General features: G+C 37.4%; 1 protein-coding gene across 4 annotated transcripts in view; it reads left to right on the top strand.

Annotated features, from left to right (window-relative positions):
- The window catches only part of CFAP206 (cilia and flagella associated protein 206), a 33,015-nt gene extending 7,352 nt beyond the window's left edge, over positions 1-25,663 (top strand). For all 4 annotated transcript variants that reach the window (XM_059177130.1, XM_059177127.1, XM_059177131.1 and 1 more), the window contains exons 7-13: positions 1,408-1,616; positions 8,365-8,484; positions 9,767-9,965; positions 11,654-11,794; positions 14,473-14,666; positions 17,938-18,078; positions 25,206-25,663. In XM_059177130.1, coding sequence (XP_059033113.1) covers positions 1,408-1,616; positions 8,365-8,484; positions 9,767-9,965; positions 11,654-11,794; positions 14,473-14,666; positions 17,938-18,078; positions 25,206-25,436 — 1,235 coding nt within the window. In that variant the 3' untranslated portion in view covers positions 25,437-25,663. The remainder of the gene's footprint in view (positions 1-1,407; positions 1,617-8,364; positions 8,485-9,766; positions 9,966-11,653; positions 11,795-14,472; positions 14,667-17,937; positions 18,079-25,205) is intronic.
- The last annotated feature ends 1,044 nt before the right edge of the window (positions 25,664-26,707 follow it).

The following is a 26,707-nucleotide window of genomic DNA, read 5'->3' as shown; positions in this document are numbered from 1 at the left end:
TAACTTGCACAGTGAGGAAAATAATGCACAGTATTTCACTGGCATTCTTAGATTTAAGGTATGCAGGGTCACTAAATTATAACAATTTTTTATTTTTTAGAGAGGGAGAGAGAGTGCATTTGAGCAGGGGGAGGGGCAGAGGGAGAGGGAGAGGGAGCGAATCCTAAGCAGGCTGCACACTCAGCACAGAGCCCAACATGGGATTCAACCTCATGACCCTGAGATCATGACCTGAGCTGAGGTCAAGAGTTGGAAGCTTAACTGATTGGCCCAGGTGCCCCTCAGGTATACAGTTTTGACTCTACCTTAGGTACCGTTACTGTTCATAATGGATAGTAATTTTTAATTTTGTGGGGCAAGGCTTGCAGAATTATAACACCAGGAAGGTAGTGTGGGAGAGTGAATCAGTGGAAGGAATGAGGGGCCTGCCTGAAGGCCAGTCCCTCCAGTTCATTGGGCTCTGTGTTCTTTATTCGAAGTCAAATAACCCAAAAGGAGTAAAACCCAGTGATCTAAAAATAAAAATCAGGGACGCCTGGCTAGCTTAGTGGGTTAAGCCTCTTTCTTCGGCTCAGGTCATGATCTCAGGGTCCTGGGATCGAGCCCCGCATCGGGCTCTAGGCTCAGCAGGGAGCCTGCTTCCCTTCCTCTCTCTCTGCCTGCCTCCCTGCCTACTTTATTTGTGATCAAATAAATAAATAAAATTTTTAAAAATAAAAATCACCCTGAGAGGAGAAGAGTGGTTGAGGCAGCTAATGGAATTGAAAGGTTCAAGAGGAGATATTTGCAAATATGCAAATGCAGGAGCATTTACTGTGCTGTTCTGTACTTAATGCATTCATCATCTAGGAGTTTGGAAGCACTCATGAAGTAGTTGATCAGGGGCTCAGAAGGGACTTCCTTACATAGGCCCACTGATAAGGTGTTAAGGTCTGTTATTAGATCACTTTTCTAGTATAATAGGGTCAGTTTTTCTATTTTTAAAACAGTTCTAGAAAGTCAAGTTCCCATTCTTTATAAAGTTCCCTATCTTGCTAGACTATTCTGTTATTTTTCAGTATCCTGATCACAAAATACTTCTTTTCTACAGACCCAAGGTCAGTAGCAGATAATACCAAAGCCTATCTGTTCATTATATTTTTCTGTATTTTAGGGACAAAAGCTGGTCCTGCTAACTTTTGGTTATCATTCTGACAATAGCTTTTGTTCAGACAGGTGTCTCCCCTCCCCCACTGCAATTCTTGCCTTCGTGGTGTGGGAAGAAACACATGAAATACATGCCTTGTTATTATTCATTTGGTTGAGAAAAAAAAAAAAATGAACTCAATGTAATGCTCAAGTTATGATCACTTTCTAGGCTTCTTTTTGTATATTCTTTCACATCTCTTGATTTCCTTTTAAAACCAGTGCCGGCCATTCTGCGTGAAGCAATTCCAGCTACCACACAGCACATCGACAGCCAACTTCAGACTGCCCAGGACCAGGCATACCGCTACACGGCCATCCTCGAGAAGGCGGCCAGCAACCCATTCCTGAGCATGGAACTTCAGCCATCCATGTTAAAAGAAGCACTGTACAATGTGCGGCAGTATGAGATCTTCCTTCAGATCATTCTGGTGAGTGAGTGTCAAGATTTGGCCTTTTCCATGCATGGCAACCACTTTACAGGTTACGGACCTATACGAAAGGCAGAATCAGGTCATTGCTAAAGGAGGTAGCCTTCGTAACTGCTGAGTTTATAATGCATCTTTAGGGCCAGAAACAGAATTAGAAATGGGGAAGTTGGATTTTTATTTTCATGGAAAATGCTGGTAGGAATTAATTTCTAGTTTTTTTTTTTTTTTTTTTTTTTTTTTTTTTTTAAAGATTTTATTTATTTACTTGAGAGAGAGACAGTGAGAGAGAGCATGAATGAGGAGAAGGTCAGAGAGAGAAGCAGACTCCCCATGGAGCTGGGAGTCCGATGCGGGACTCGATCCCGGGACTCCAGGATCATGACCTGAGCCGAAGGCAGTCGTCCAACCAACTGAGCCACCCAGGCGTCCCTAATTTCTAGTTTTTGATTTTCTTTGGTGCCTAGTGGAATGACTGCTCACATGCTGGGGTTCAGCAGTTTTGTGTATGTGTCTAAGTAATACTGCATCGCTTTCACACAGGGCAAGTGTCTAATGTATTTTGGGGCTGATAGTTGGCGCCCAAATAATTTTTATGTAATTATTTGTTGTTGTAAAAATTGGTTGAAAAGATTTTTATTGCTGATATTTTTAGATCTAAGGAGCAAGCCAAACAGTATCCCCAAATAGTTGGAGAATGTGATGATTTTTAAACTTTTTAAAAAAGTGGCAGAGCACTTTCTTTCAGATGGAAAATTGCACAGAATCCCAAAAATACAAAACAGGTATCTAGATGAAAGGATTGAGGGACCTTTTCATCAAGGAACAACCCCATTCCACCCTAGGGTTCTAGGGGACACGGTCTGTTAACTACCTCTTGGCAGCAAGCTGTTCCTGTCAGTCAACGTTTTTGTTATTTGGTGTTTCATTTGTTTGTTTGTTTGTTTCTAGTTTATTGAAGTGTAATTGACACACTGAAGATATTCAAAGTGTGCAATGTGATGATTTGATGTGTGTCTACCTTGTGAAAGCAATTTCTCCCATCAAGTTAATTAACACATTCATCCCACTGGTCACTGTTCACCTTTACACAACCTCTAACCTTCCAGTAACTGTGAGATTCAGGGTCAGTGGACTGACTTTATATGAGTGAATACTAATGTCTTGAAGGATAGAGCAGGATGTGTTTTTAACTTGCATCTTTATGACTTGTTACTTTTAGATGCACTTGATCTGTCTCCTTCCCTTCACTGTAAAGAGTAGAAAGATAAAAATCCAGGTGACATGACATCATTGCAACAAACTAGGAGGTGGTCCTCACAGCTGTCCCACTATCCAGTTGCCTTCAAAAATGAGGACCCTAGATCAGCTGTTCAAACTAAATCATTCTTTTGGGAAAGTATTCCTCTACCACTGAGTTGTAGCCATCAGCCTTGTATAACTAGTCAGATACTAAGAGGATTTTACAGTCAGTTTTTTTTTTTAAAGATCTTATTCATTTATTTGAGAGAGAGAAAGAGACAGTGACATAGTGAGAGAGAACAAGCAGGAATGTAGGCTCCCTGCTGAGTGGGCAGCCTGATGCGGGGCTCAATCTCAGGACCCTGCGATCAGGACCTAAGCTGAGGGCAGATGCTTAACCAACTGAGCCACCCAGATGCCCAAGGGTTCTACAATCAGTTTATCTTGAAGTGCATGCAGATCCACAGGAGTATGAGTCTCACATTTACTTTGTCATCTGTGTTGGGAAGGGATATCAGAAAAAGGAACCTTTGGAGACCCGTCACTCATAGCATAAGGACGTTAAATTATATTGTCTCAGAGCATTCAATCATTCAGCTAACTTCCAGTCTGAAAGTCTCATTGGAGTTCTCATTCGCAGCTAGAGGGACAGTGAGTATAGGGTATAAGTGACAAGTGTGGGCTCTGCAACCAGAACGCGTGGGTCCTCATCCTGACTTTGCTGCTTACTAAATCTGTGTCCTTGATAAAATCGTGTAACTTCTCTGTGTCTTGGTTTCCACATCTGTAAAATGGGGTTATTGATAGTTGACACTATCTAAGTAAGGTAGACCACTTTCTGGCACGTAGTTAAGGGCCCAATAAATTGTTGATCATGCTGATGCTGATAATGGTTATTAATGCCACCAGCATCATCATGAGGGCCTTAGCAGAGCAGCCCTGATTTTATCTCTGTAGGAGTATGAACTGGAGAGCTCTTATTTTTCTAGACAGTGTCTTATTTCTAAGCCCTTTGCTGCTTATACTGTTGAGAAAGTTGTTTCTGATCTCCCTACTCTTCATGACGATTTCTTGCTAACATCTTTCAGGGTCAGAATGAGTTCTCTTCATCATCTGACTCTTTTTGGCTTAATCAGTGTTTCTTCTGTGCTGTTTTTTTTTTTTTTTTAAGTATTCAATCTTCTCCCATTAAACCACCTTAGTTACAGTTAAGGTTACAGTTACAGGATGGATGTTGGTTTAATCAGTATTATCGCTCGGTTATAAAATATGTCAGTTTATGTTACGCTGAGAATTTTTCGTGTCTGTGAATATTCTTTTTTTTTAAAGTCACATTATTTGAACAAATATATTAATATAGCTTTTTGAAGGGCTGACTTTGATTTAAAAATTTTCTTTTGCCAATACTACATGCAGCTTATGTAAACATTTTTTAAAAATTTAATTACGGCCTGTGTAGGGTAGTTAGTTATTTTATTTTCTTTCAATTAGGACTTCGCTGCAGTAAACAAACTAAGATATTGTGAAAGAGAAGAGGGAGGGAGGATCAGTCTTGTTGACTTAGCTGAGAGAATAGAATTCCATCCTCTGTGGGCTTTTAAAGTGCGAGGCAGTCACCAAAGACAGAAAAAGCTGCTTATTGTGATGGTGCAAGTAAATGCTCTATTTGCCACATAACATTTCTTAAAACCTGTAAGTCAAGACTTTTGTAGACTTCTCCCTAAGTTTTGTCTGCAGGGCCTATTCACAGAATAGACAACCCTGGACTTTCTTGCTTTTTTTTCTGAGAATTCAAGTAAAAAAAAATCAGGTGGTATTGGTACTTATTTTAGACTTGTTGAAATTGTCCGTGGAACAAAGCATCAGAAATTTATCAATTAAAAGGGAATGGGGAGGGACCACGGTGACATCACATGCTTTTTTTCCTCAAGCATTTTTTTTTTTACCACATTATGAAAAAAAAATTTTTTATGAAAAAGTTTTTTTTTAAAAAAAAGTGATAGCATTCCTAGAGGACTAATTTCATTCTGATTATTGTTATCATTATTTTTTTACAAACGATCTCATTAGCAGTATGTGTTAGGATGTTGTCAATTTCAAGGTGGCAGATATAAATTTTTCAAAATACAAATTTTATCTTTGGCAACAAAAGTCGTTGTTTCCCTGAAGTGACAGACTCATTTCATTTTCTTTCAAGAAAATATCTGCCAAATTTCTAAGGGTCAAAAGTCAGATTTGTTGGTCATTTGATCTTTGAAGTAAAAATGATGTTCTGCTGGGGGGAAAATGCTGGTTTGGCTCAAAATTCAGTCCTTCAAGAGAACCATGCATTTTAATATGCAACAGAAGTGTTTTATATGTACTTTCATCTCATTGCACTGATTATTAAAAAGCTTGTACTTGGGATCAAGATTTAATAAAATTAATACTTTTACTGCATCGTCAAAGACATTCTTAAGTGAAACTGGCTCTTTTATTGAGATATTGACACATAACATTGGTTTTAGTTGTACAATGTACTCATTCAGTATATGCATATATTGCAAAAACATTCTTCACCACACAGTTACAAAATTTTGTGTGTGTGATAAGAACTCTTAAGATTTACTCTTTTAGCAATTTTCAAATATACAATGCAGAATATTAACTGTATTCACCATCCTGTTACATTATATCCCCAGGACCTATTTATCTCATAACTGGGAGTTTGTACTTTTCACCCCTCTCACCCATTTCACCCAGCCCCACCTCATGCCTATGGCAGCTACCAGTCTGTTTTTTGTATTTATGAGATTGGATTTTTTTCTTATTTTTAGTTTTTTAGATCCCACATATAAGAAAGATCATTCAATATTTATCTTTCTCTGACCTATTTCACTTAGCATAACACCTTCAAGTTCTAGCCATGTTGTTGCAAGTGGCAGTGTTTCCTTCTTTTTTATGGCTGAATAACATTCCATTATATATGTGTATTTCACACACACACACACACACACACACACACATTTCAATACCTAGTTGTGAATGAGTTCTTTTTTTTAATTTTTAAATTTTTTATTAACCTATAATGTATTATTAGCCCCAGGGGTACAGGTCTGTGAAGCGCCAGGTTTACATACTTCACAACAAAAAACTCACCATAGCACATACCTTCCCCAATGTCCATAACACAACCACCCTCTCCCTACCCGCCTCCCCCCAGCAACCCTCAGTTTGTTTTGTGAGATTAAGAGTCTCTTATGGTTTGTCTCCTCCTGATCCGATCTTGTTTCATTTATTCCTTTCCTACCTGCCAAGCCCCCTATGTTGCCTCTCAACTTCCTCATAGCAGGGAGATCATATGATAATTGTCTTTCTCCAATTGACTTATTTCGCTAAGCATAATACCCTCTAGTTCCATCCACGTCATCACAAATACCAAGATTTCATTTCTTTTGATGACTGCATAGTATTCCATTGTATATATTGCTGCTATAAATACTGGAGTACAGGTGTCCCTTTGGATCACTTCATTTGTATTTTTGGGGTAGATACCCAGTAGTGTGATTATTGGGTCGTAGGGTAGCTCTATTTTCAACTTTTTGAGGAAACTCCATGCTGTTTTCGAGTGGCTGCACCAGCTTGCATTCCCATCAACAGTATAGAAGGGTTCCCCTTTCTCCGCATCCTTGCCGGCATCTCTCATTCCCTGACTTGTTAATGTTAGCCATTCTGACTGGTGTGAGGTGGTATCTCATTGTGGTTTTGATTTGTATTTTCCTGATGCCAAGTGATGTGGAGCCCTTTTTCATTTGTCCGTTGGCCATCTGGATGTCTTCTTTGCAGAAATGTCTGTTCATGTCCTCTGCCCATTTCTTGATTGGATTATTTGCTCTTTGGGTGTTGAGTTTGATAAGTTCTTTATAGATTTTGGATACTAACCCTTTATCTGATATCTTGTTTGCAAATATCTTGTTTGCAAATATATTCGCCCAGTGAATGAGTTCTTGATAAATGTAAACAGAATGATTGTTTTAGTTCATTATCAGCAAAAGTAAAAAACAAAAACAAAAACAAAAACAAAAAAACTTCCTTGTGCTTCCTCTCTGAGCACCTGAAAACATAGCTCCAGGGACACCTGGATGGCTCAGTGGGTTTAGCCTCTGCCTTTGGCTCAGGTCATGGTCTCAGGGTCCTGGGATTGGGCCCTGCATTGGGCTGTCTGCTCAGCAGGGAGCATGCTTCCCCCTTTTTCTCTGCCTGCCTCTCTGCCTATTTGTGATTTCTGTCAAATAAATAAATAAAATGTTTTTTAAAAAAAGAAAACATATCTCCAGGGAGGAAGTACCTTTAGTTATAGGCTTAAAGAAGTTATGTGTTGAATATAATTTTACTTTGAAGAGCTTATGCAGATTTATTTCTGTTTCTTGTTGCTGTTACACAAATCTAAAGAGACTTTAAGGGCATCATTTTCATATTTGATTTCTAAAACAAAACTAACAAAGAAGGGGAAAAACTCAATGGGGTAGATGAGAAACTTATTAGATGGAATAGACAGAATTACATGGAGCCTGAAGCAAGGGGAAGGGAGATGCTTAAAGAATAGCATGGGTAAAATTAAAACAGGATGCATGTTACATTGGTGAATAAAAAATTTTGTTAGTTGAAATACAATAATATTTGATATTTTTATGAAGTAATTACTTGTCACTTAAAAATAGTCTAGTAAATGATGTGGTTTGACTACAAGTGTCTGAAGACTCAAATGCATTTTTTTCTCTTCGAGTAATTGTCACTCTTTTGCACTGTACTGATAAGCCCATACCACTGCCATTTCTGGTCATGTCTCAGACAGTACAGAATAAGGGGTAGGAGCTGGCCTCTGGCTTCCGACGGTCTGAAAATTGTCCCTGGGCAATTTATTCACCCTTCAATATCTTGGTTTTCCTATTTATACTCACCCTTTTTTTATACTTATAAGTATTCAATATGATGCTTAGCACACAGTAAGAATACATGTGACTAATTATTTCAGAGTCAGCATTTAATGCCTTACTTTTAGATTACTACTGTCACATTAAAAATACATTATTTTTCTTTCATTGATGTGATTTTTAAGATTTTTTCTGCACTCTTCAATGTAATTTTTAAAAATCCTAGTATCAAAATAGTTTTCAGAGGAACACTTTATTCATTTTGTTATTGAGGAATGGGAAAATAACACCTGAGCAAAAGCTGGGTCAGAGGATCTGCTTTTCAGGAATGCAATTATACTGTGTATCGGGGAATACGTGGAGAAAAAGAATTCCTTTTGAAGAATTGTAGCCGTGCTATTTCAAAAGATTCATCCATCCAGCAGATGTTTCTGGAGCACCATCCATAAGCACCTACTGTTCTTGCTTTCGGGATATGAGGGAGAAGAGAATTTCTGCTCTCATTGTACTTACCTTCAGGACATGGAGGGCTTAAAACACATGATTTTTATAGTAAAATTATAAAAACATTAATGTAAATTATGTTGTCTTTGCAGTCAGATATAATTACCTGTGCTCAAGAGGTAGAACTGATGATAAAGAAGTTAGGAGCCCAACTGGAACAATTAAAAATGATTGTAAAATCAAAGACAGCTGTCCCAACATCACAAGTCTTTGTAAGTATTTGCCATCAACTTTGACCTTGTTTAAAGGTGAGTATACCTTTGAATCCTATACAAGTGAATCAGAGGTAATTATAATTAGATTTAATTACTAAAAATAGAATATTTGTTTTCTACATGTTGACCCCATTCTTTATGGTTGTTTTGTAGTAGTAGTGTAAGTCGGATAAGAGAATCCCCCTTGCAGGCAATTGCTACTAAAAGAGATGCAGATGTGTATTAAAGTAGCCATAGTATCAGTAAAGGCTGTGGCAACAGAATGGATCCCTAATGCAGTGTTCACAGTGGCTGGTTACAAATTTGCCTTCAGGGGCGCCTGGGTGGCTCAGTGGGTTAAAGCCTCTGCCTTCGGCTCAGGTCATGTTCCCAGTGTTCTGGGGTTGAGCCCCACATCAGGCTCTCTGTTCAACTGGGAGCCTGCTTCCCCCTCTCTCTGCCTGACTCTCTGTCTACTTGTGATCTCTGTCAAGTAAATAAATAAAATATTTTATTAAAAAATTGCCTTCAGCAAAGAGGTGGTGTAACTTGTGACCTTTATGAAGAGACAGAGGATAATCACTGTGTTTACCAGGCCTATATGTATACAGACTTTCTGATTATCTGTACCATCTTATGGGCAAATCCGGTAGCCCTAGGGAGGTGTAAGGTACAGTATTTTATAGAGATGCAGTATTTTATAGAGCATTTTGAGGCTATGATAATTTTCTGTAGTCAGTTCTAATATTAGGTTTTAAAAACCAAGAAACAAAGGCTAAGTTGTTTGACTTATTAGTAGGGCCTGACTAATATCCTTATGTTTGTTCTGTAAGTCAGTGGCCTTTAATATTAATGAAAAACTTTATCTCACCGACCTAAAATCTTTGACTTGCAGCTCACAAGATATGCCCTAAGATGTGTCTCTAGATTTTCCAGGTTCTTTGGAATCATGATTGAGCCAGAGAAATCTAATAATGAGTCATATTTAGCCTTTTTTTTTTTTTTTAAAGAAGCTATTTCCCCTTGACTCTTTGAGGTTAAGCATCCATAAATATTTGGCTTTTTTGGGTAAATTAACTTTATGATGAACACTCCAAGATAAAATGATTTGAAATAAAATACAAGATTTTTTTCTCTTGTAATTTAGGAGTCCAGTTGCTATGTAGATTTTATTATTTAACCTCAGGAGACTTTGACTTCTCTTCAGGAAGAATTATTTCTTTACAAACACAAATTTGTTATAAGTACAGTGATTTATAATTTTGAGATTACATTTTGAACATTGCTTTCTCTTCCGCAGCCCATCTTCATCGCACTTTCCAACCTGTGGACTAGCTTCCAGGACGAAATTGTTTTGATTAGTGTCCTCAGTAATTTAACAACTCGCCTTGAACCATTCCTGGGTACTCATGAACTACTCTTTCCTGAGAAAGTCATGCAGAATCTTCTTGATGGGCTGACTGTGAAAACTGATGTGTCTAGAGTGAAAGAACACCTGGGTAATAGAAATCTTCAAATTGTCTCTAGAATGAAATCACTCTTTTGTTTTAAAATCTTCATGATTTAGGCACTTGGTGGCCTCAGTCCGATGAGCATGGGACCCTGAATCTCAAGGTCATGAGTCGAAGCTTCACGTTGGGTGCAGTTTATTTAAAAAAAAAAAAAAAGTAAAACTATTATGCTCTATCTTTCTGATAAGGTATTAAGCATCTTTCTTGATTAAAAGAATACTAATGTTCATCATAGAAAATTCAGAAGACAGAAAATATATGAAATGAGTACCTTACTATCCCATAATAACCATTCTTAATGTTATTGTCAGTGTTTTAGTTGATAGTGATGTTCCTTGCCTATGCATTTCTATTTTAGTCCTAATGATTTTATTATTGATTGATTCATAATAGGAAAGGATATTAATCCTTGCCATATTTGTTGTAAGTAAAGCTCTATTTCTTTGGAGTGCTATTTCCCATATATCTTCCTCAGAGCCAGGCTGAAACTTATATATCAGTGAATTTTATCCCTGTAAATTTGAGCTTATTTTAGATGCTTTAAGAGATGCACTGATTCTTATGGAAAGGCTGTCTTTATTAACAAACTGCTTTTTACTCTTTTGGTGTCTTCTGTCTTACTTACAGGTAACTTGAAGTTCATGAGAAATGCCAAAATAGAGTCTGGGAGTTGTTGCCTAGAAAGGTTTTCCCAGAAAATGAAACTAGATAATTTACTCCCTAAATTTCCTTTTCAAATTCAAATTTTGTAAAAGTGGAAAATAAAAATGACGTGCTTATTTCCATTCTTAAATATTAGAATTAAAAAAAAAAACCCTGAAAACTGAATTAGAGAGACTCAAAGGCATCCTTCCAGTTCAAATTTTTCTACTCCTTTTCTTTTATTAAAATAACATATCTACACAGATACAACATGAAATTGAAAAGTTCAAGTCACTTCAACAGTAGGTATTAAACTCAACCACATTGGCAAAGCAATCTTGGAGTTAATATGTCGTTTCCCCCATATGCTGCAACTTTATATTCAAAAGGACACTATCACGTTATTGATCCCAGTGAACTGAGAGACCTAATATTCTTCTAAAAGAATTAACACTTGCCACATCTCATCACTGTTTTGAGGATTTCAGTCATATCAGGAAAGAAGAAGAAGGTTTATCTTCCCCCAATGTTGGCATTTACTTCTAGTTGTGCCACAAAGACATCTGTGGTATCGCTGTTTTGATACAGAGCCCCGCCCAGAAGCGTAGTAGGATTGCAAGAACAAAGACCCTTGAAGATCAGTTTTATAAGTACGTGTTTTTGTGTGGAGAAAAATATTTAGACAATGTGTTTATCACATGCAAATAGGTAAGCTAACGACCATTAGGAAGAATTTTGTGAAGTGTAAAGAATAAAAATTGATACCTTGCTATCAAAAGTAAGTTACTGAGAGATATTTCCTTGAGTCTTTCTGCTCAGAACATTCTCTGTTGTTTCAAGAAGCAATAGTCCTAGTATTATATGAGCACCACAAAGTATTTGGCCGCCTCATATATTACGAGAGCTCTGCTGTCTTGAATGAAGTTGATCCCTCTCTATTTTAGTCACATAGCAGCCAGTCTTTTTTTGCTCATTTCCTTGGGCTGTTTACTCTTCTTGTTGATTAAAGTTGTTCTTGTCCTCTTTCATTTTAGAAGATAGAGTACATCTGGTAGATTTCAGAAAACAAGAATGGCTTTTCCCAGAAACAACAGCAAATTTTGATAAGTTGTTAATTCAGTGTCGTGGATTTTGTCCTTATACATTTGCTACAGCAGATGGTCTTCTCCTTCCAGGTATATTGTTGGAAATAATGTTATTTTCACTTCCACATTTTTTCTTTGAATAAAGTGCTATTGTTGCCACTTTTTCTTTTTTTTTACTTACTCACTTTTTAAAATTTTGTGGGATCTGATGATGAACTAAGAAAGGAGCTGCAAAGATGATCCAGACCATCTTCATCTTTGAGGTACTCACAGAATGATCTGGTAGACTGATAAAACCAAGAAATGGGGCTACAAATGATAAGTGATGGAATGTGTGTATAATGAAATATGGATGTGACAGTATCATAAAAGGACTGATGACTCATAAGTCCAATGAAGGATTCCAGAAATTCACATGGCATTGCTAAAGTAGATCATCTTCCAAAGTAATTACTTGAAAGAGCAACACTAATTTGGCTGGTTATGTTTATTAAATAATACACTGTCACTTTATGGTTACAGTCCATTGACATAAATCAGGATTTCTGCATAAGTCAGATCTAAGGAAATGGCAAGTATTTTATCAAATAAAATCTCTCTGTAATGTATATATTATGAGAGCTTCCTCAAAACAAAGAGTAGGCCAGAAATTATTACCCAAAAGTGCTCTATGAATTGGAAATAAAAAGTCAGCTAGGGCTAGAGTAAAAAGAGTTCGACAAAATTATTTATTTATGTATTTATGTATTTATTGATTTATTTGAGAGAGAGTGAAAGAAAGCATAAGCAGGGGGAGGAGCAGAGGGAGAAGCAGACTCTCTGCTGAGCAGGGAGCCCGATGCGGGGCTCAGTCCGAGGACCCTAGGATCATGACCTGAGCAGAAGGCAGACACTTAACCGACTGAGTCACCCAGCCATCCCTGACAAAATTACTTCTAATTTACCTTACATCATTAACCTTTTCCTTTTCTCTGTTCTTTGTTATTTCTTTTGTTACATTTCATAATTGTTTGTTGCTTTTTTATTAGAAAGATTTCTTGGAATTGTGTGTATACATAGGCTAGAGAACACACATACTGGCTCATTTTTTATGTTATTAGATTTTTCGTAATGGCAGTAACAGAAGATTTACCATAGGGAGCTGAGAGAAAAGTATTCGGAGGCCCCATGAGGATCACTGATACTGGGGAGGAAACGGTCAAGAGCCATGAAGGAGTAAAGCAGGACAAATATAGATGGTTTCTCCCCTCCCCTCCCCTCCCCTCCTGTCCCGTCCCCTCCCCCCTCCCCTCCCGTCCCCTTCCCTTCCTTTCCCTTTTCCCCTCCATCCATGCATCCAGCCCAGATAAGAAGGGAAGGGAGTCATGAGAGACACAAACACAGAGAAACATGGCTGTAGGGTCACGACAGTCAGCATGACGTGGTTGGAAAATCTATGGACTAAGATTCAGGAGAGCCTGGTTTCTAGTCTAGGTCTGCTTAGACCCTTCCAGCTTACTAACTAGGATTCTAATAAAAAGAGAGAAATAAGAAAGTAGAAGGGCTTGTGAGTGTCAGAATCCTCTCTGAGTCCTGATAACTTTGTTTACTACATTATTTATATTTACTACATTATTTTCTGGGCAGCAGCAATCTGCACTACCTCAAAGGAATTCTGTAGGACATCCGTCCTGTTCAGGACTGCAGACCACGTGGCTTAAAACCCCAAGGTGACACTGTGGCTTACCAGTTGGGGTCCTTTGCACATGATATCACTGATTTCATTGCCAACCAATCTCCCTTGCTCACTATTCCAGCTCCACTGGCCTTCTGGCTATTCTTGAACATTCTAGACACATTTCACCTCAGAGCCTTTGCCTTGCTATTCCCTCAACCTGGAAAACTCTGTCCCCCATACAGCTACCTACCTTGCTCCTTCATTTTATTCAGCCTTCCTAGATCACCCGATCTAAAATATCAACCTCACCCTCTTCCTTTTACCATGTGTTTAGCTGGCTTGATGCTTAATTTTTTTTTTTTTTTAAATCTACAGTACTCTCTGGCCTATGGTATATTTGTTGATTTACTGAGAGCAGGAACTTTGTTTTCTTTTATATCCTTAGTGCCAGGAATAGGGCCAATACATTGTGTTGAACACATGAAAAAATAAGTAAGACAGTATTACTATCTCTTACCAATTATGTGGATATTTAATAAATCCTATTTTATGTAGTATCTGTTCACAGTGGGAAATACTTCTTAACATAGAAAGTTGTATTGGGGGCACCTGGCTGGCTTGATTGGTGGAGCATGGGACTCCTGATCTTGGGGTTGTGAGTTCAAGCCCCTCATTAGATGTAGAGATTACTTAAAAATAAAAAAATCTTAAATAAAAACAGAAAAAGAAGAAACCTCTATTTTGAAAAAGATGTCCTGTCTTTCTAGTTTTTATAGAATTAGTTTTAAAACAATGCTTGTAGTAGTTAAAGGAGATTTGAAAAAACCGTCAAATGTCTAAGTGGTTCTCATAAAAGATTTTCAAACACCTTATATCTGGATAGCAAATTTTTATATAAACCATAGTTTAAGATTAATTTAAATGAATTTCACATAAAATATCATTTAATAAAATGTATTATTTAAAATTGCAAATTGTACTATTTTAGCAAAATGAAAAGTGTAAGTCATATGTTAAATATGCAATATGTGGGGTGGTTTTTTGGATGTATTACAAACGTAGAATCACTTAATATTTTATGCCTAATTCATTTCCTTTTCTTAATTTTCAGGAAATCCAGCAATTGGGATTTTGAAATATAAAGAAAAGTATTACACTTTCAATACCAGAGATGCTGCATACTTATTTGCAGAAAATCCTGAAAACTATATTGGTTTAATTAAAGAAAAGGCCAAAAAAAATGCAGAATTAATTCAGCTCCTGGAACTTCATCAACAGTTTGAAACCCTCATTCCATATTCTCAGGTTAGCATAGTTGGTATTTTAAGAATTTATGACTTTTAAAAGTACAGTTAACTTAAAGTTAGACTTTGTTGTAGAATGGTTCCTAAGTCCAGGCAGAGACAGGCTCCGAAGAGGGCCTCTAACACTGTCAGAGATTCATCCCGGAAGAGGGACACTAATGAAATCCATAGAAAATAAGGCTAACAAGTGAAGGAGCCAAATTGATGAATTAGATTGGAAAACTCTGAAAGAGAAATACTACATTTAGATAAATAATTGAAACTATAGTGTTTTCTTATCTAAAATTAAAGAAGCTTAGCACAGATAACACAGGTGATAACTTAGAGCTGTAAGAGAACAGGTCTGTGTGTCTGTCTCTGCACTTCACACTCTGTACCATGCTGCTTTCCTTACTATTGCTTCCTAGTATATCTTACTACCTAAGAGGGTAACCTCTTTCCTTTCCCTCTTACTTTTTCAAAATTGTCATAGATAGTGAGGCATAAATCTTTATATATCCATGTAATTTTCTTAATAAATTTGCCTAGTTCCCCCCCAGATCTTCCTGAGATTTTAACTGGAATTGCATTAAAATAATCAAGTGAAATGATCAATAATTTTTCGTGTTTATTATATTAGGTTGTCCCATCCATAAGAAGTACCTGTTACTTAGTCTTTTTTCTGAGTAATTAGTAGTTTCATTAAGTATGTCTTAATAAAACATAATGGTTTTTGTTACATTTTTTACTCTGCCTACTTCTAAAACTGTACATGATCCCAGCAGTGACTGGTAATGATAATAATAATATATGGTTTTCAGTACGATGCCACTCAGTGTGACGACACCACCATTGAATGAACAATTCTCCTACAGAAAGGGTTTTGTTTCTAGGCTCTCGATTGCGTTCCACTGGCCCAGGCTTTTCCAGTTTTATATTTTTTATTCTTTTGTGGTGTCTTTTCACAAATGAAAGTTACGTATTTTATTAATCTTTTTTCTCTCATGTCTTTAACTTTTCTGTCTTGTTTAAGAAATCCTCAAGTATCTTAGATCATAAAATTATTCTCCTACATTGTCTTGCAATGAATCTGGATTTACCTTTCACACCCAAGTTTTTAATTGACTTGGATTTGATTTTATGTTTAGGGGAAGGTGAAGATCTAATTTTAATTTTTTTTCCATTTGAGTAGTGAATTGTCCCAGATTATTTGTTCAATACTCTGTCCTTTCCCTACATCTACAGTGTCTTATATGCACAGATGTAATTTTTAGGTTCTCTATTCAATTTTTCAGTTAAAAAAAATCCCTACCTATATCTTATTAGAGCTTTATTATAAGTTTCAATACCTGTTGACTAAGTTCTGCCACTCTTTCTAAAGAATCTTGGCTATACTTGACTCTTGACTTTCCATTATAAATTTGAAAATTACATTGCCAAGTTCTATAAAAAAAAACTTGAAGGAATTATGAATTTGTGTGTCTATAGACAAGAATTATTTGGCCTTGCTACCACTTATATATAACTTACAGAGTTGTAAGATTCCTCGAAGACAGTGAAAGGCTAGAATCAGATCATCAGAAAGGTGTGCTATAAGTAGATCATGCACAATTTTCCATTAAAGTACAATTCCTCCCCTCCCCCAGCCATTTAATTGGTCTTGTTTTTCCTCTTCTATATATTTAAGTTCCAGCTCTTCCTCAGTGACTTTCATATTTCAGAGCTGTAGTTCTTATAATTATTTGCTAGCTATTTACTTGAATTGTATTATATTGCTAGTCATCTTGCAGCATGTTTTTATCTCTCTAATTATATCATAACATCATTTTGAAGGCAAAAATGATATATTAAATGGTAGGGCAATCAATGATTATCTGTTGCTTGATTTGGAGTAAGAATTTATATTTAAGTTCTTCTTCATTGAGAAAGTGAGAGAAGGAGCGTGAGTGGGGGCGGGGGAGGGGGAGGCAAATGGGAAAGGAGAGGCAGACTTCCTGCTGAGCAGGGAACCCAGTGAGGCTTTTGATCTCAGGCTTCTGAGATCATGACTCAAACTGAAGGCAGATACTTACCCAACTGAGCGTCTCAGGTGCCCCTTGGAGTAAGAAGTTGATCTTGAATGGATGGATACAGGAGATGTGGCATATATCTATCTATCTATCTGAGCCATAAAAAAGAATAAAATCTTGCCATTTGCTGCAACATGGTTGAATCAAGAGGATATTAGGCTAAGTGAAATAAGTCAGTCAGAGAAAGATAAATACCATATGATTTCATTCATGTATGGAGTTTAAGAGACAAAAATAATGGGAAAAGAGAAAAAAGGACAGACTCTTAAATATAGAGAACAATCTGGTGGTTGTCAGAGCAGAGGTGGGTGGGGGGATGGGCAAAATAGGTGAAGGAGATCAAGAGTAAGCTTATTGTGAGGAGCACTGAGTAATGTTTAGAATTGTTGAGTCACTGCATTCTACAGCTAAACTAATATATAACACTGTTATACCAGAATAATAAAAAAAAAATCCAGTCTTCTCTCCCTTCTCTTTACTGTGATCTGAGTTCTTTGGACATCTACCACCCCCTCCAGCAGTTTCATATACAGTATAATCATATCTTGTTTAGCCTGGAGTTAATATTTAATATTTTAATAGTGAGGTTGTGAATAACACAGCAGAAAATCGAAATATCCAGCTAAAACAAAACCATCTTGGATAATATGCTGAGTATGCATAGTTTGGGTTCAAGATATATCCTAGGGGCTCCTGCCTGGCTTAGTCAGTAGAGCAAGGGATTCTCTTCTTGGGGTCATGAGTTCGAGCTCCACATTGGGTGTAGGGATTATAAATAAATAAACTTTAAAAATCTCATTATCAACTGTCATTAAAAAAAGATATATCCTAAAGATGTTTTGATATTTTAAACAAATATGATTCATATTTAATATTTAATGGCTATTTTAAGCTGTCAGTTTTTAACAAACTATTCGCTTATGCTACCAATTTTGAGAAGGGCATTTGACTTAGGAAAGAGTGACATTTGGTTTTCCCCTTCCAAAGTATACCTCCCATATTAACTTCACAAAGTCAGGTACAAGGAAATCCATAATGCCCAGGAAAGTTATCTCATTTAGTTCACTACTACAGGCTTATTTTCTCTGCTGTCTTTATGAGTATATTCCATGTTTAAAAATTCTTGTTTTTCTAATATTTTTGTCATAGCTAAATATTTTTAGTTATCCCTAAATAATGCTTATTTTAAAAATATGTACTAATTATAAAACTTCATTTTTTTAGATGAAGGATGTTGACAAACATATAAAACCAATTACAATGTCTGAAAGTAGCACACAGACGGATACGCACATATTGCCACCAACAATTATGAGATCATATGAGTGGAATGAATGGGAATTAAGAAGAAAAGCTATAAAATTGGTTTGTAACAATATTTTCTAAAATTATTTACAGGTTGGGGATTCTTTTTTCTTTAAGACAGTGGAAGAGATGATTTATTGTATATATGTTACATTCAGCCACATACGAAAACAGAATTAATCCTAAAAGTCACAGGTCCAGGTTATAGGACCAAAAGGGACAGTTTTGGTATGAGCTAGGTGGGTCTCTTGAAGGTGGTGGTTGTGATCAAATGGCAATGGATATTCTAGATCCACGGAATCAAGTTCTAGAAAGTACCAGTGTCCCAGGCCTCTGGCTTTCCTTATGTCTATTCCTGTGGCTTCCATGGGTGTACAAGCTAGCTGTTTACTTGGACCTCTGCCTCATCTTTCTCACTTCAGCCTCCACATTGCTTCTTCCTCCACTTGCTTGGTGCAGGGTTTTCCAAGATGGCACTAAGGCCGAGACCTAGAGGTTGGGGAACTCAAATGTATCATTACTCATAGAGCTAGTAATTTAATTTATTTATATAAACTAATGAGTTGTATACCGAGTTCTTTGCATATTAATTTGCCAGCTTTACCTTGTAAGGTAAAGAAGGTACCTTTACCTTCTAATTTTAAGCATATAGAGAAGGATGAAACTCAAATTATAAAATTCTCAAATTATACCATCCAGCAACTATAACAATGGTAGTTGCTCACTCTCTCTTTCTATACCCATATATTGTGCTAATCTATGAGGGTCTAGTATTTAAAGCACTCTCAGCTTCCTCTAATCATGGAAGTATATCCTTGTCTTTTGTTTTTGTTTTTGTTTTTTTGAGGAGCAGAATATTACCTCTATTATATCCCAGATAGTGTCCTCTCTTGTTGTCAACATCTTCTCTATACGCACTGAGCTCTCTTATCCTTCTGATTCTCAGTCACTTTAATTATAAGAGGTGTCTGCCCTCAAAGCATGGCTTTGAAACTCTCATCCATGTCTGACTCCGTGGAATTCCTCCCATTAACTCTTTCTATAGTACCTCATCATTTTAAACAAGTATTTAGAGTATGAAGAAAACTCTTTTACATCTGTAGCCTTTTCTTAGTATATTTTGCCCATCTCTTTGATTGAAATCAGGTGTGGAAATAAACAAAGGCTTACCCAAATGGGAACAGAGGCTATTTATTCAAAGTTTGCTATAGCAAGGGAGTCAAGCATCATCACCTGTAGTTGGCAGAAGCTCCAAAGCAGGTGGGAGAAGAGGGAGAGCTTGATGTGAAAAAAAGGGGAAGGGTTTAAAGAGTTTTCTGATTAGAAGTTGTTGACATGAGGAAACTGGAGGTGGGCTAACACAAAATGGGGGATCTTATGTGATTAGTTTGGTGGGTATCATGGGCTTTCTCTGGTCAGTCCTTAATTAAAAGGTGGAGGCAGCAAAAAAATAAGGAAGCTGGCCAAATCCTGCCTGTTCTGTGCTGATAGCTATGGCTACAGAGGTTGTGGGGGAGAGTTCTATCGTTTTACAAGGTATAGCCTTTGTCCGTTTGTATATGCAGTGTTTTATAGGCTTTTCACCAACCTTGACATTTTTCTTGCCCCCCTTTCTGGTGGCAGCTTTTCAGTCCCTTGATTTCCTGGGATGAGGAAGGATTAGCTTCCTAGTATATCTTCTAGATCTTTTTGTTCCATTAATATTGCTACCAGTTACTCTTCTGTAGTTCATGAAGCTCCAACCCCATGTTCTTTTCTGTTATTTACTAAACTCACTTGAGCCCATCGGACGTATGCAAGGTAACATAGATACCCCTACTTTGTTCTTCAGAAGCTAATCTTCTAGCAAGTGCATGGATACACTAAAAATATTTCAGTACCTCTCAGTAAGTAGTATAACAGAAGTGAAATAAAAGTTGACTTCCAGCTCTTTGAAAAATACCGGTGCAATTTTTATTAGGATGGCATTGAAAGTATAGGCAGTATAGACAGTATAGAAAGTATAGACAATATAGACATTGTAACAGTGTTTATTCTTCTGATCCATGAGCATGGCATGCTCTTCCATCTTTTTGTGTCTTCTTCAATTCCTTTCTTGAGTGTTCTATAGTTCCTCAAGTACAGATCCTTTACCTCTTTGGTTAGGTTTACTCCCAGGTATCTTATAGTTCTTGGTGCTTTAGTAAATGGAATCAGTTTTCTAATTTCCCTTTCTATATTTTCATTGCTAGTGTATAAGAAAGCAAATGATTTCTATACATTGATTTTGTATCCTGCCACATTACTGAATTGCTGTATGAGTTCTAGTAGTTTGGGGGTAGAGTCTTCAGGGTTTTCCATATAAAGTATCACTCATCTGCAAAGAGAGAGAGTTTGACTTCTTCTTTGCCAAGTTGAATACCTTTTATTTCTTTTTGTTGTCTGATTGCTGTTGCTAGGACTTCTAGTACTATGTTGAACAACAATGGTAAGAGTGGGCATCCTTGTTGTTTTCTTGATCCCAAAGGGAAGACCATAAGCTTTTCTGCATTGAGGATGATATTCACTGTGGGTTTTTCATAGATAGATTTTATGAAGTTCAGGAATGTTCCCTCTATCCCTATACTTTGAAGGGTTTTAATTAGGAACGGGTGCTGTATCTTGTCAAATGTTTTTTTCTGGATCAATTGAGAGGGCCATGTGGTTCTTCTCTCTTCTCTTATTGATTTGTTCTATTAATTGTTTGATTTGCAAATGTTGAGCCACCCTTGCATCCCATGGATAAATCCTACCTGGTCATGGTGGATAATCTTTTTAATGTACTGTTGGATCCTGTTAGCTAGGATCTTGTTGAGAATCTTCGCATCCATATTCATAAGAGATATTGGTCTGAAGTTCTCCTTTTCGGTGGGGTCTTTGCCTGGTTTGGGATTAGGGTGATGCTGGCTTCATAAAAAGAGTCTGGAAGTGTTCTTTCTGTTTCTGTTTTTTGAAATAGTTTCAGGAGAATAGGTATTATTTCTTCTTTGAATGGTTGATAGAATTCCCCAGGGAATCCATCAGGTCCTGGATTCTTGTGTTTTGGGAGGTTTTTTTTTTGTTTGTTTGTTTGTTTTTAAGGTTTTATTTATTCATTTAACAGAGATGGAGAGTACGAACAGGGGGAGGAGCAGGTAGAGTAGGAGGGAGAAGCAAGCTCTCTGCTGAGCCAGGAGCCAGATCCCAGGACCCTGGGATCATGACCTGAGCCAAAGGGAGATGCTTAATGACTAAGCCATCCAGGCGCCCTTGTTTTTTGGGAGGCTTTTGATCAACTGCTTCAATCTCGTTACTATATATTGGTCTATTCGGGTTGCCAATTTTTTCCTGATTCAGTTTTGGAAGTTTATAGGTTTCTAGGAATGCATCCATTTCATCTAGGTTTCTTAACTTACTGGCATATAACTGTTGGTAATAATTTCTGATCATTGTTTCTATTTCCATAGTGTTAGTCATGTTTGCTCCCTTTTCATTCATCATTTTATGAATTGGGGTCCTTTCTCTTTTCTTTTGGATTAGTTTGGCCAGTGGTTTATCAATCCTATTGATTCTTTCAAAAAACCAGCTTCTAGTTTCGTTGATGTGTTCTACTGTTTCTGTAGTTTCTATCTCAGTGATCTCTGCTCTAATCTTGATTATTTCCTTTCTTGTATGTGGGGTTGGCTTAATTTGTTGTTGATTCTCCAGTTCTTTAAAGCGTAAAGAGAGTTGGTATATTCAGGATTTTTCCATTTTTTTGAGGGAGGCTTGGATGGCTATGTATTTCACCCTTAGGACCACCTTTGATGTATCCCCTAGATTTTAGAGCAATATGCCTTAATCCTCATTGGTTTCCATGAATTCTTTTAAGTTCTTCTTTGATTTCCCAGTTGATCCAAACATTCTTAAGCAGGATGATCTTTTGCTTCCAAGTGTTTGCAGTCCTTCCATACTTTTTTCTTGTGGTTGAGTTCCAGTTTCAAAGCATTATGGTCTGAGAATATGCAGGGAATAATCTCAGTCTTTTGGTATTGGTTGAGCCCTGATTTGTGACCAAGTATGTGATCTATTCTGGAGAAAGGTCCATGTACACTCAAGAAGAATGAGTATTCTATTGTTTTAGGGTGGGATGTTCTGTATATATCTATGAGGTCCATCTAGTCCAATGTGTCATTGAATGCTCTTGTTTCTTTATTGATTTTCTGCTTGGATCATCTGTCTATTACTGAGACTGGAGTGTTAAGATCCCCTACAATAATGAGTTGGAACAAACAATCCTAAAATTTGTATGGAACCAAAAGAGACCCTGAATTGCTAAGGGAACGTTGAAAAAGAAAAACAAAGCTGGGGGCATCACATTGCCTGATATCAAGCTTTACTACAAAGCTATGATCACCAAGACAGCATGGTACTGGCACAAAAACAGACACATAGACCAGTGGAACAGAGTAGAGAGCCCAGATATGGACCCTCAACTTTGTGGTCAAATAATCTTCAACAAAGCAAGAAAAAAAATCCACTGGGGGGAAAAAAAAAAAAAAACAGTCTCTTTAACAAATGGTGCTGGAAAAACTGGACAGCTATGTATAGAAGAATGAAACTCGACCATTTTCTCACACCATACACAAAGATAAACTCGAAATGGATAAAAGACCTCAATATGAGGCAGGAATCTATCAAAATCCTAGAGGAAAACATAGGCGGTAACCTCTTCGACATTGGCCACGGCAACTTCTTTCAAGGCATGTCCCCAAAGGTAAAGGAAACAAAAGCGAAAATGAACTTTTGGGACTTCATCAAAATCAAAAGTTTCTGCACAGCAAGGGTAACAGTCAACAAAACCAAGAGGCAACCCATGGAATGGGAGAAGATATTTGGAAATGACAGTACAGAAGGGTTAATATCTAAGATCTATAAAGAACTCCTCAAACTCAACACCCCCAAAACAGATTATCATGTCAGAAAATGGGCAGAAGACATGAACAGACACTTCTCCAAAGAAGACATACAAATGGCTAACAGATTTGATTTGATTCAAATCAAAACCACATTGAGATACCACCTTACACCAGTTAGAATGGCCAAAATCAACAAGACAGGAAACAACAAATGTTGAAAAGGATGTGGAGAAAGGGGAACTTTGTTACACCTTTGGTGGGAATGCAAGTTGGTGCAGCCACTTTGGAAAACAGTGTGGGGATTCCTCAAAAAATTAAAAATAGAACTTCCCTATGACCCTGCAGTTGCACTACTAGCTATTTACCCCAAGATACAGATGTAGTGAAAAGAAGGGCCATATGTACCCCAATGATCATAGCAGCAATCGGCACAGTCGCCAAACTGTGGAAAGAACCAAGATGTCCTTCAGCAGATGAATGGATAAAGAAGATGTGGTCCATATATACAATGGAGTATTATGCCTCCATCAGAAAGGATGAATACCCAACTTTTGTATCAACATGGATGGGACTGGAGGAGATTATGCTGAGTGAAATAAGTCAAGCAGAGAGAGTCAATTATTATATGGCTTCACTTACTTGTGGAGCATAAGAAATAACACAGAGGACATTGGGAGATGGAGAGAAGTAAGATGGGGGAAATCAGAGGGGGCGACAAACCGTGACAGACTGTGGACTCTGAGAAACAAACTGAGGGTTTTGAGGGGAGAAGGGTGGGTGAGCCTGGTGGTGGGTATTAAGGAGGGTATGTAGTGCATGGAGCACTGGGTGTGGTGCTTAAACAATGAATTTTGGAAAACACAAAAGGTTAAATTAAAAAAAGTTGACTTCAGTGACATTTGAAAGTTGGTCTGAGGTATGAATAGGCAAAGGGGAAGGGGAAGTGATGGCTGGATAGAATATGAGAGGTAGAGGTGCCAACATAAGTCTGGACTAGAAATAGGAAGAGATTGGGGTGTTCAGTGGGGCTGCACTGCATACTAATTAAGCCCTCTCGTCCCATTTCTCAGCCTCCACTTCACTCTGTTTTCCACTGGAGACCTAGTAATTACCCTGTAGAATTGCATCACGTTGAATGCCAGCTCCCCATATATTACTGGTACAACCTGCTGATAGAACAAAACTGAGTGTATTACTTAAAGCTGTAGTAGGGACCACCACCTCAGGAGAGCCTTGGAAGTGTCTTGAGGGGGAAGAGGAAGGTCAGAATTTATTGAGAATGGGGAGTGTTGTGTGGAAGGCAGGTCTTTCAATGCCAAGGGTAAGGTCAGGGGAGGGATGAAGGCTTGAATTGGGTTGGGTAAAGATCATGAAAAAGGAGCTCAGCATTGATGGGAATCGAGGGTGAAGATTTATGGGGCAGGGGTGCAAAGAATGTTAGGGCGTAATGTCTGTATTGATGCTTAGGACTGAAGGTGTGTCTTTCAGGATGTTCTGTAGTCAGACAAGTTATTTGCTTTGGCAGGGGTCTCTTGGAATGGTAAAATCCTGCTAATGAGGACAATGGAATAGTGAAGTCGTATTAATGTAGACAGAAAACTCAGTGTGGGGGGAAAATGGTTTCAGTTCTCACTTGCCCACAGTGTCTCAAAATCTGAAATGTTTCCTCTCATTCCAGGTCTTTACTTTTTAACTCACAGTCTCTAATGCTTTTGAGTTTTTCTCTTGGACTTCGTCATTGCTTCAGCAAATCCTAGTCTCCTCTTTCTAAATTCCTCTTTGCTTCCCAGCCTGAGTAATCTGTTTAACTTCATGTTTACTAGTAATCCATGAAAAGAGTAAGCAAGATGTAGAATACTGTAAAATATAACCTAAAGACATTAGAACTTTTTATATTAAAAGTTTTGGCTGAGATCCATTTAAAAAAGACAAAGGAAATCTTAAATTTCTGTCTTTTAAAACAATAAACCAAGCATGGCAGGAAAATACAAGTGGTATGAATCTCAAAGTATAATAGTGAAGGAATTAGAAGATTATACTAATAAATAATTGAGCTCACTGTTAAGTTTGAATCTGCATGTTCTTTCTTTGGGACCATTTTCAACCTTTCATGTATTTTTCTACATCTTGGCAAAGGGTTTTATAATGCTCTAGTTTTTCTAATGTTTTAATGTTTTGTAGAAAAATGCTGTGTTGGAGGGCTAATTTCTTTGTGGATTGAGAAAAAATTAGACTGATGTTATTTGCTTTTTAAGAGATGGGCTAATTCCTGTATATTCTCTTTCTTTTTAGGCCAATTTGCGTCAGAAAGCTACTCACTCAGTACAAACTGATCTCAGTCACATGAGAAGAGAAAATTGTTCACAGGTGTACCCACCCAAGGATGTTGGCACGCAGTCTAAGAGAGAAGGCAGCAGTCGAGTGCCCAGGCCCCAGATTTATATAGCTGGTCTCCGTGGAGGACAGGGTAAAGTCACCTCTGGGGTCAAGGTGAACTTAACTAGAGCTGTTGATGAGACATAGTTACAGAGTGAATTTTCGAAGGAGATCTCACCAAGTTATGAGTGGAGGCCAATATTGACAAGTATCTTTGCGTCCCTGAAAATTAGTTAATTTTGTGGGTCTGGCACATTCATCAGTTGTGTGAGTGCTTTCTGGATTCTCATGTGTATTCACTTCAACCTACTACAGAAAACTAGAAGTTGTTTCCTGTAACACATTTTGCATTGTATTAAAATTGAAAAGTAAAACTCTGTCCACTCAGCTTTTATTTGCCAGAAAAAGTTTGGCGACATTGAGGACTGAAATTGTAATGCTCTTTAGATATTAATATATTTATAAGATTATGATTGAGATAGAAGTTTATTTATTTCTAAAATCCTATTGAATGTTAAACATTACAATTTTAAAGTCTAGTCAATACTTGCAGCCTCATTAGCTATTAAATGTTAACATGGATTAAATTGAGGTGTTGTAAGACCTCGCTAATTTGGAATAGAGCAGAGGTCCAGATGAATTTTAAAAATCTGGAAATTTTACATAAAATCTGGATTTCTGACCCACTGGAAGAAAAAAATCAGAATATTTGACAGTACTTGGCTAACATTCCTATGAGCAACAGCTGTGCTCTTTCATAGGCCAGGCATGTCCAGTCCCCGTTACTGCTGCCTTGCCTTATCGGCCTGAGTCCATTGGCAGTTGTGTTTAGGGCCCATGTGCTTTACTGGTAGCTGAATTTTAGAGCTATTGTTTTATTACTGTTTTACATACTTCTAATACCAACTCCTGGACAATAAAGACTCCCAGGTGGTGGGACCATTAAACATGCTTTAATGACAAGGGGATCGTTTATATTTAATATAGTTTTTCCTGCCTTGGTGACTTTTTAAGGTGCTTTCATAATTCGTTTTCTATTTAGGTTAAATGTTATTTATAAAATGAATATGTTTCAAAATCCTTTCTCCACATATATCATGAAGGTAAACTTCGAAGAGACCTACTTCTCAGTGTTCATGATTTTCATATCTGTAGTTTAAAAATGATGTTAAAGATAGGCTGGCTGGCTGTTGAGGCAAGGCCTGGGGCGGGGTGCGGGAGGTGGGGGCAGGGATCTGGCCTTGGGAGGATGAGAGACAACATTGAACTTTACAACATCAAGTGTTTTATTTTATCTGTTTTGTCCACCCTCATTCGATTCTGCAAGATTCCTAAATGCAGAAAAGGATGGCTGGAAAATGATAATTTTGGGTTATCATAATTCTGGGTTATCAAGTTAAGGCTGAAAATAAAATTTC

The sequence above is a fragment of the Mustela lutreola genome, chromosome 6 (genome assembly GCF_030435805.1).
Source record: "Mustela lutreola isolate mMusLut2 chromosome 6, mMusLut2.pri, whole genome shotgun sequence".
NCBI lineage: Eukaryota > Metazoa > Chordata > Mammalia > Carnivora > Mustelidae > Mustela > Mustela lutreola.
Note: the sequence above shows the minus strand (reverse complement) of the source record. Positions and strands in the feature narration are given on the sequence as shown.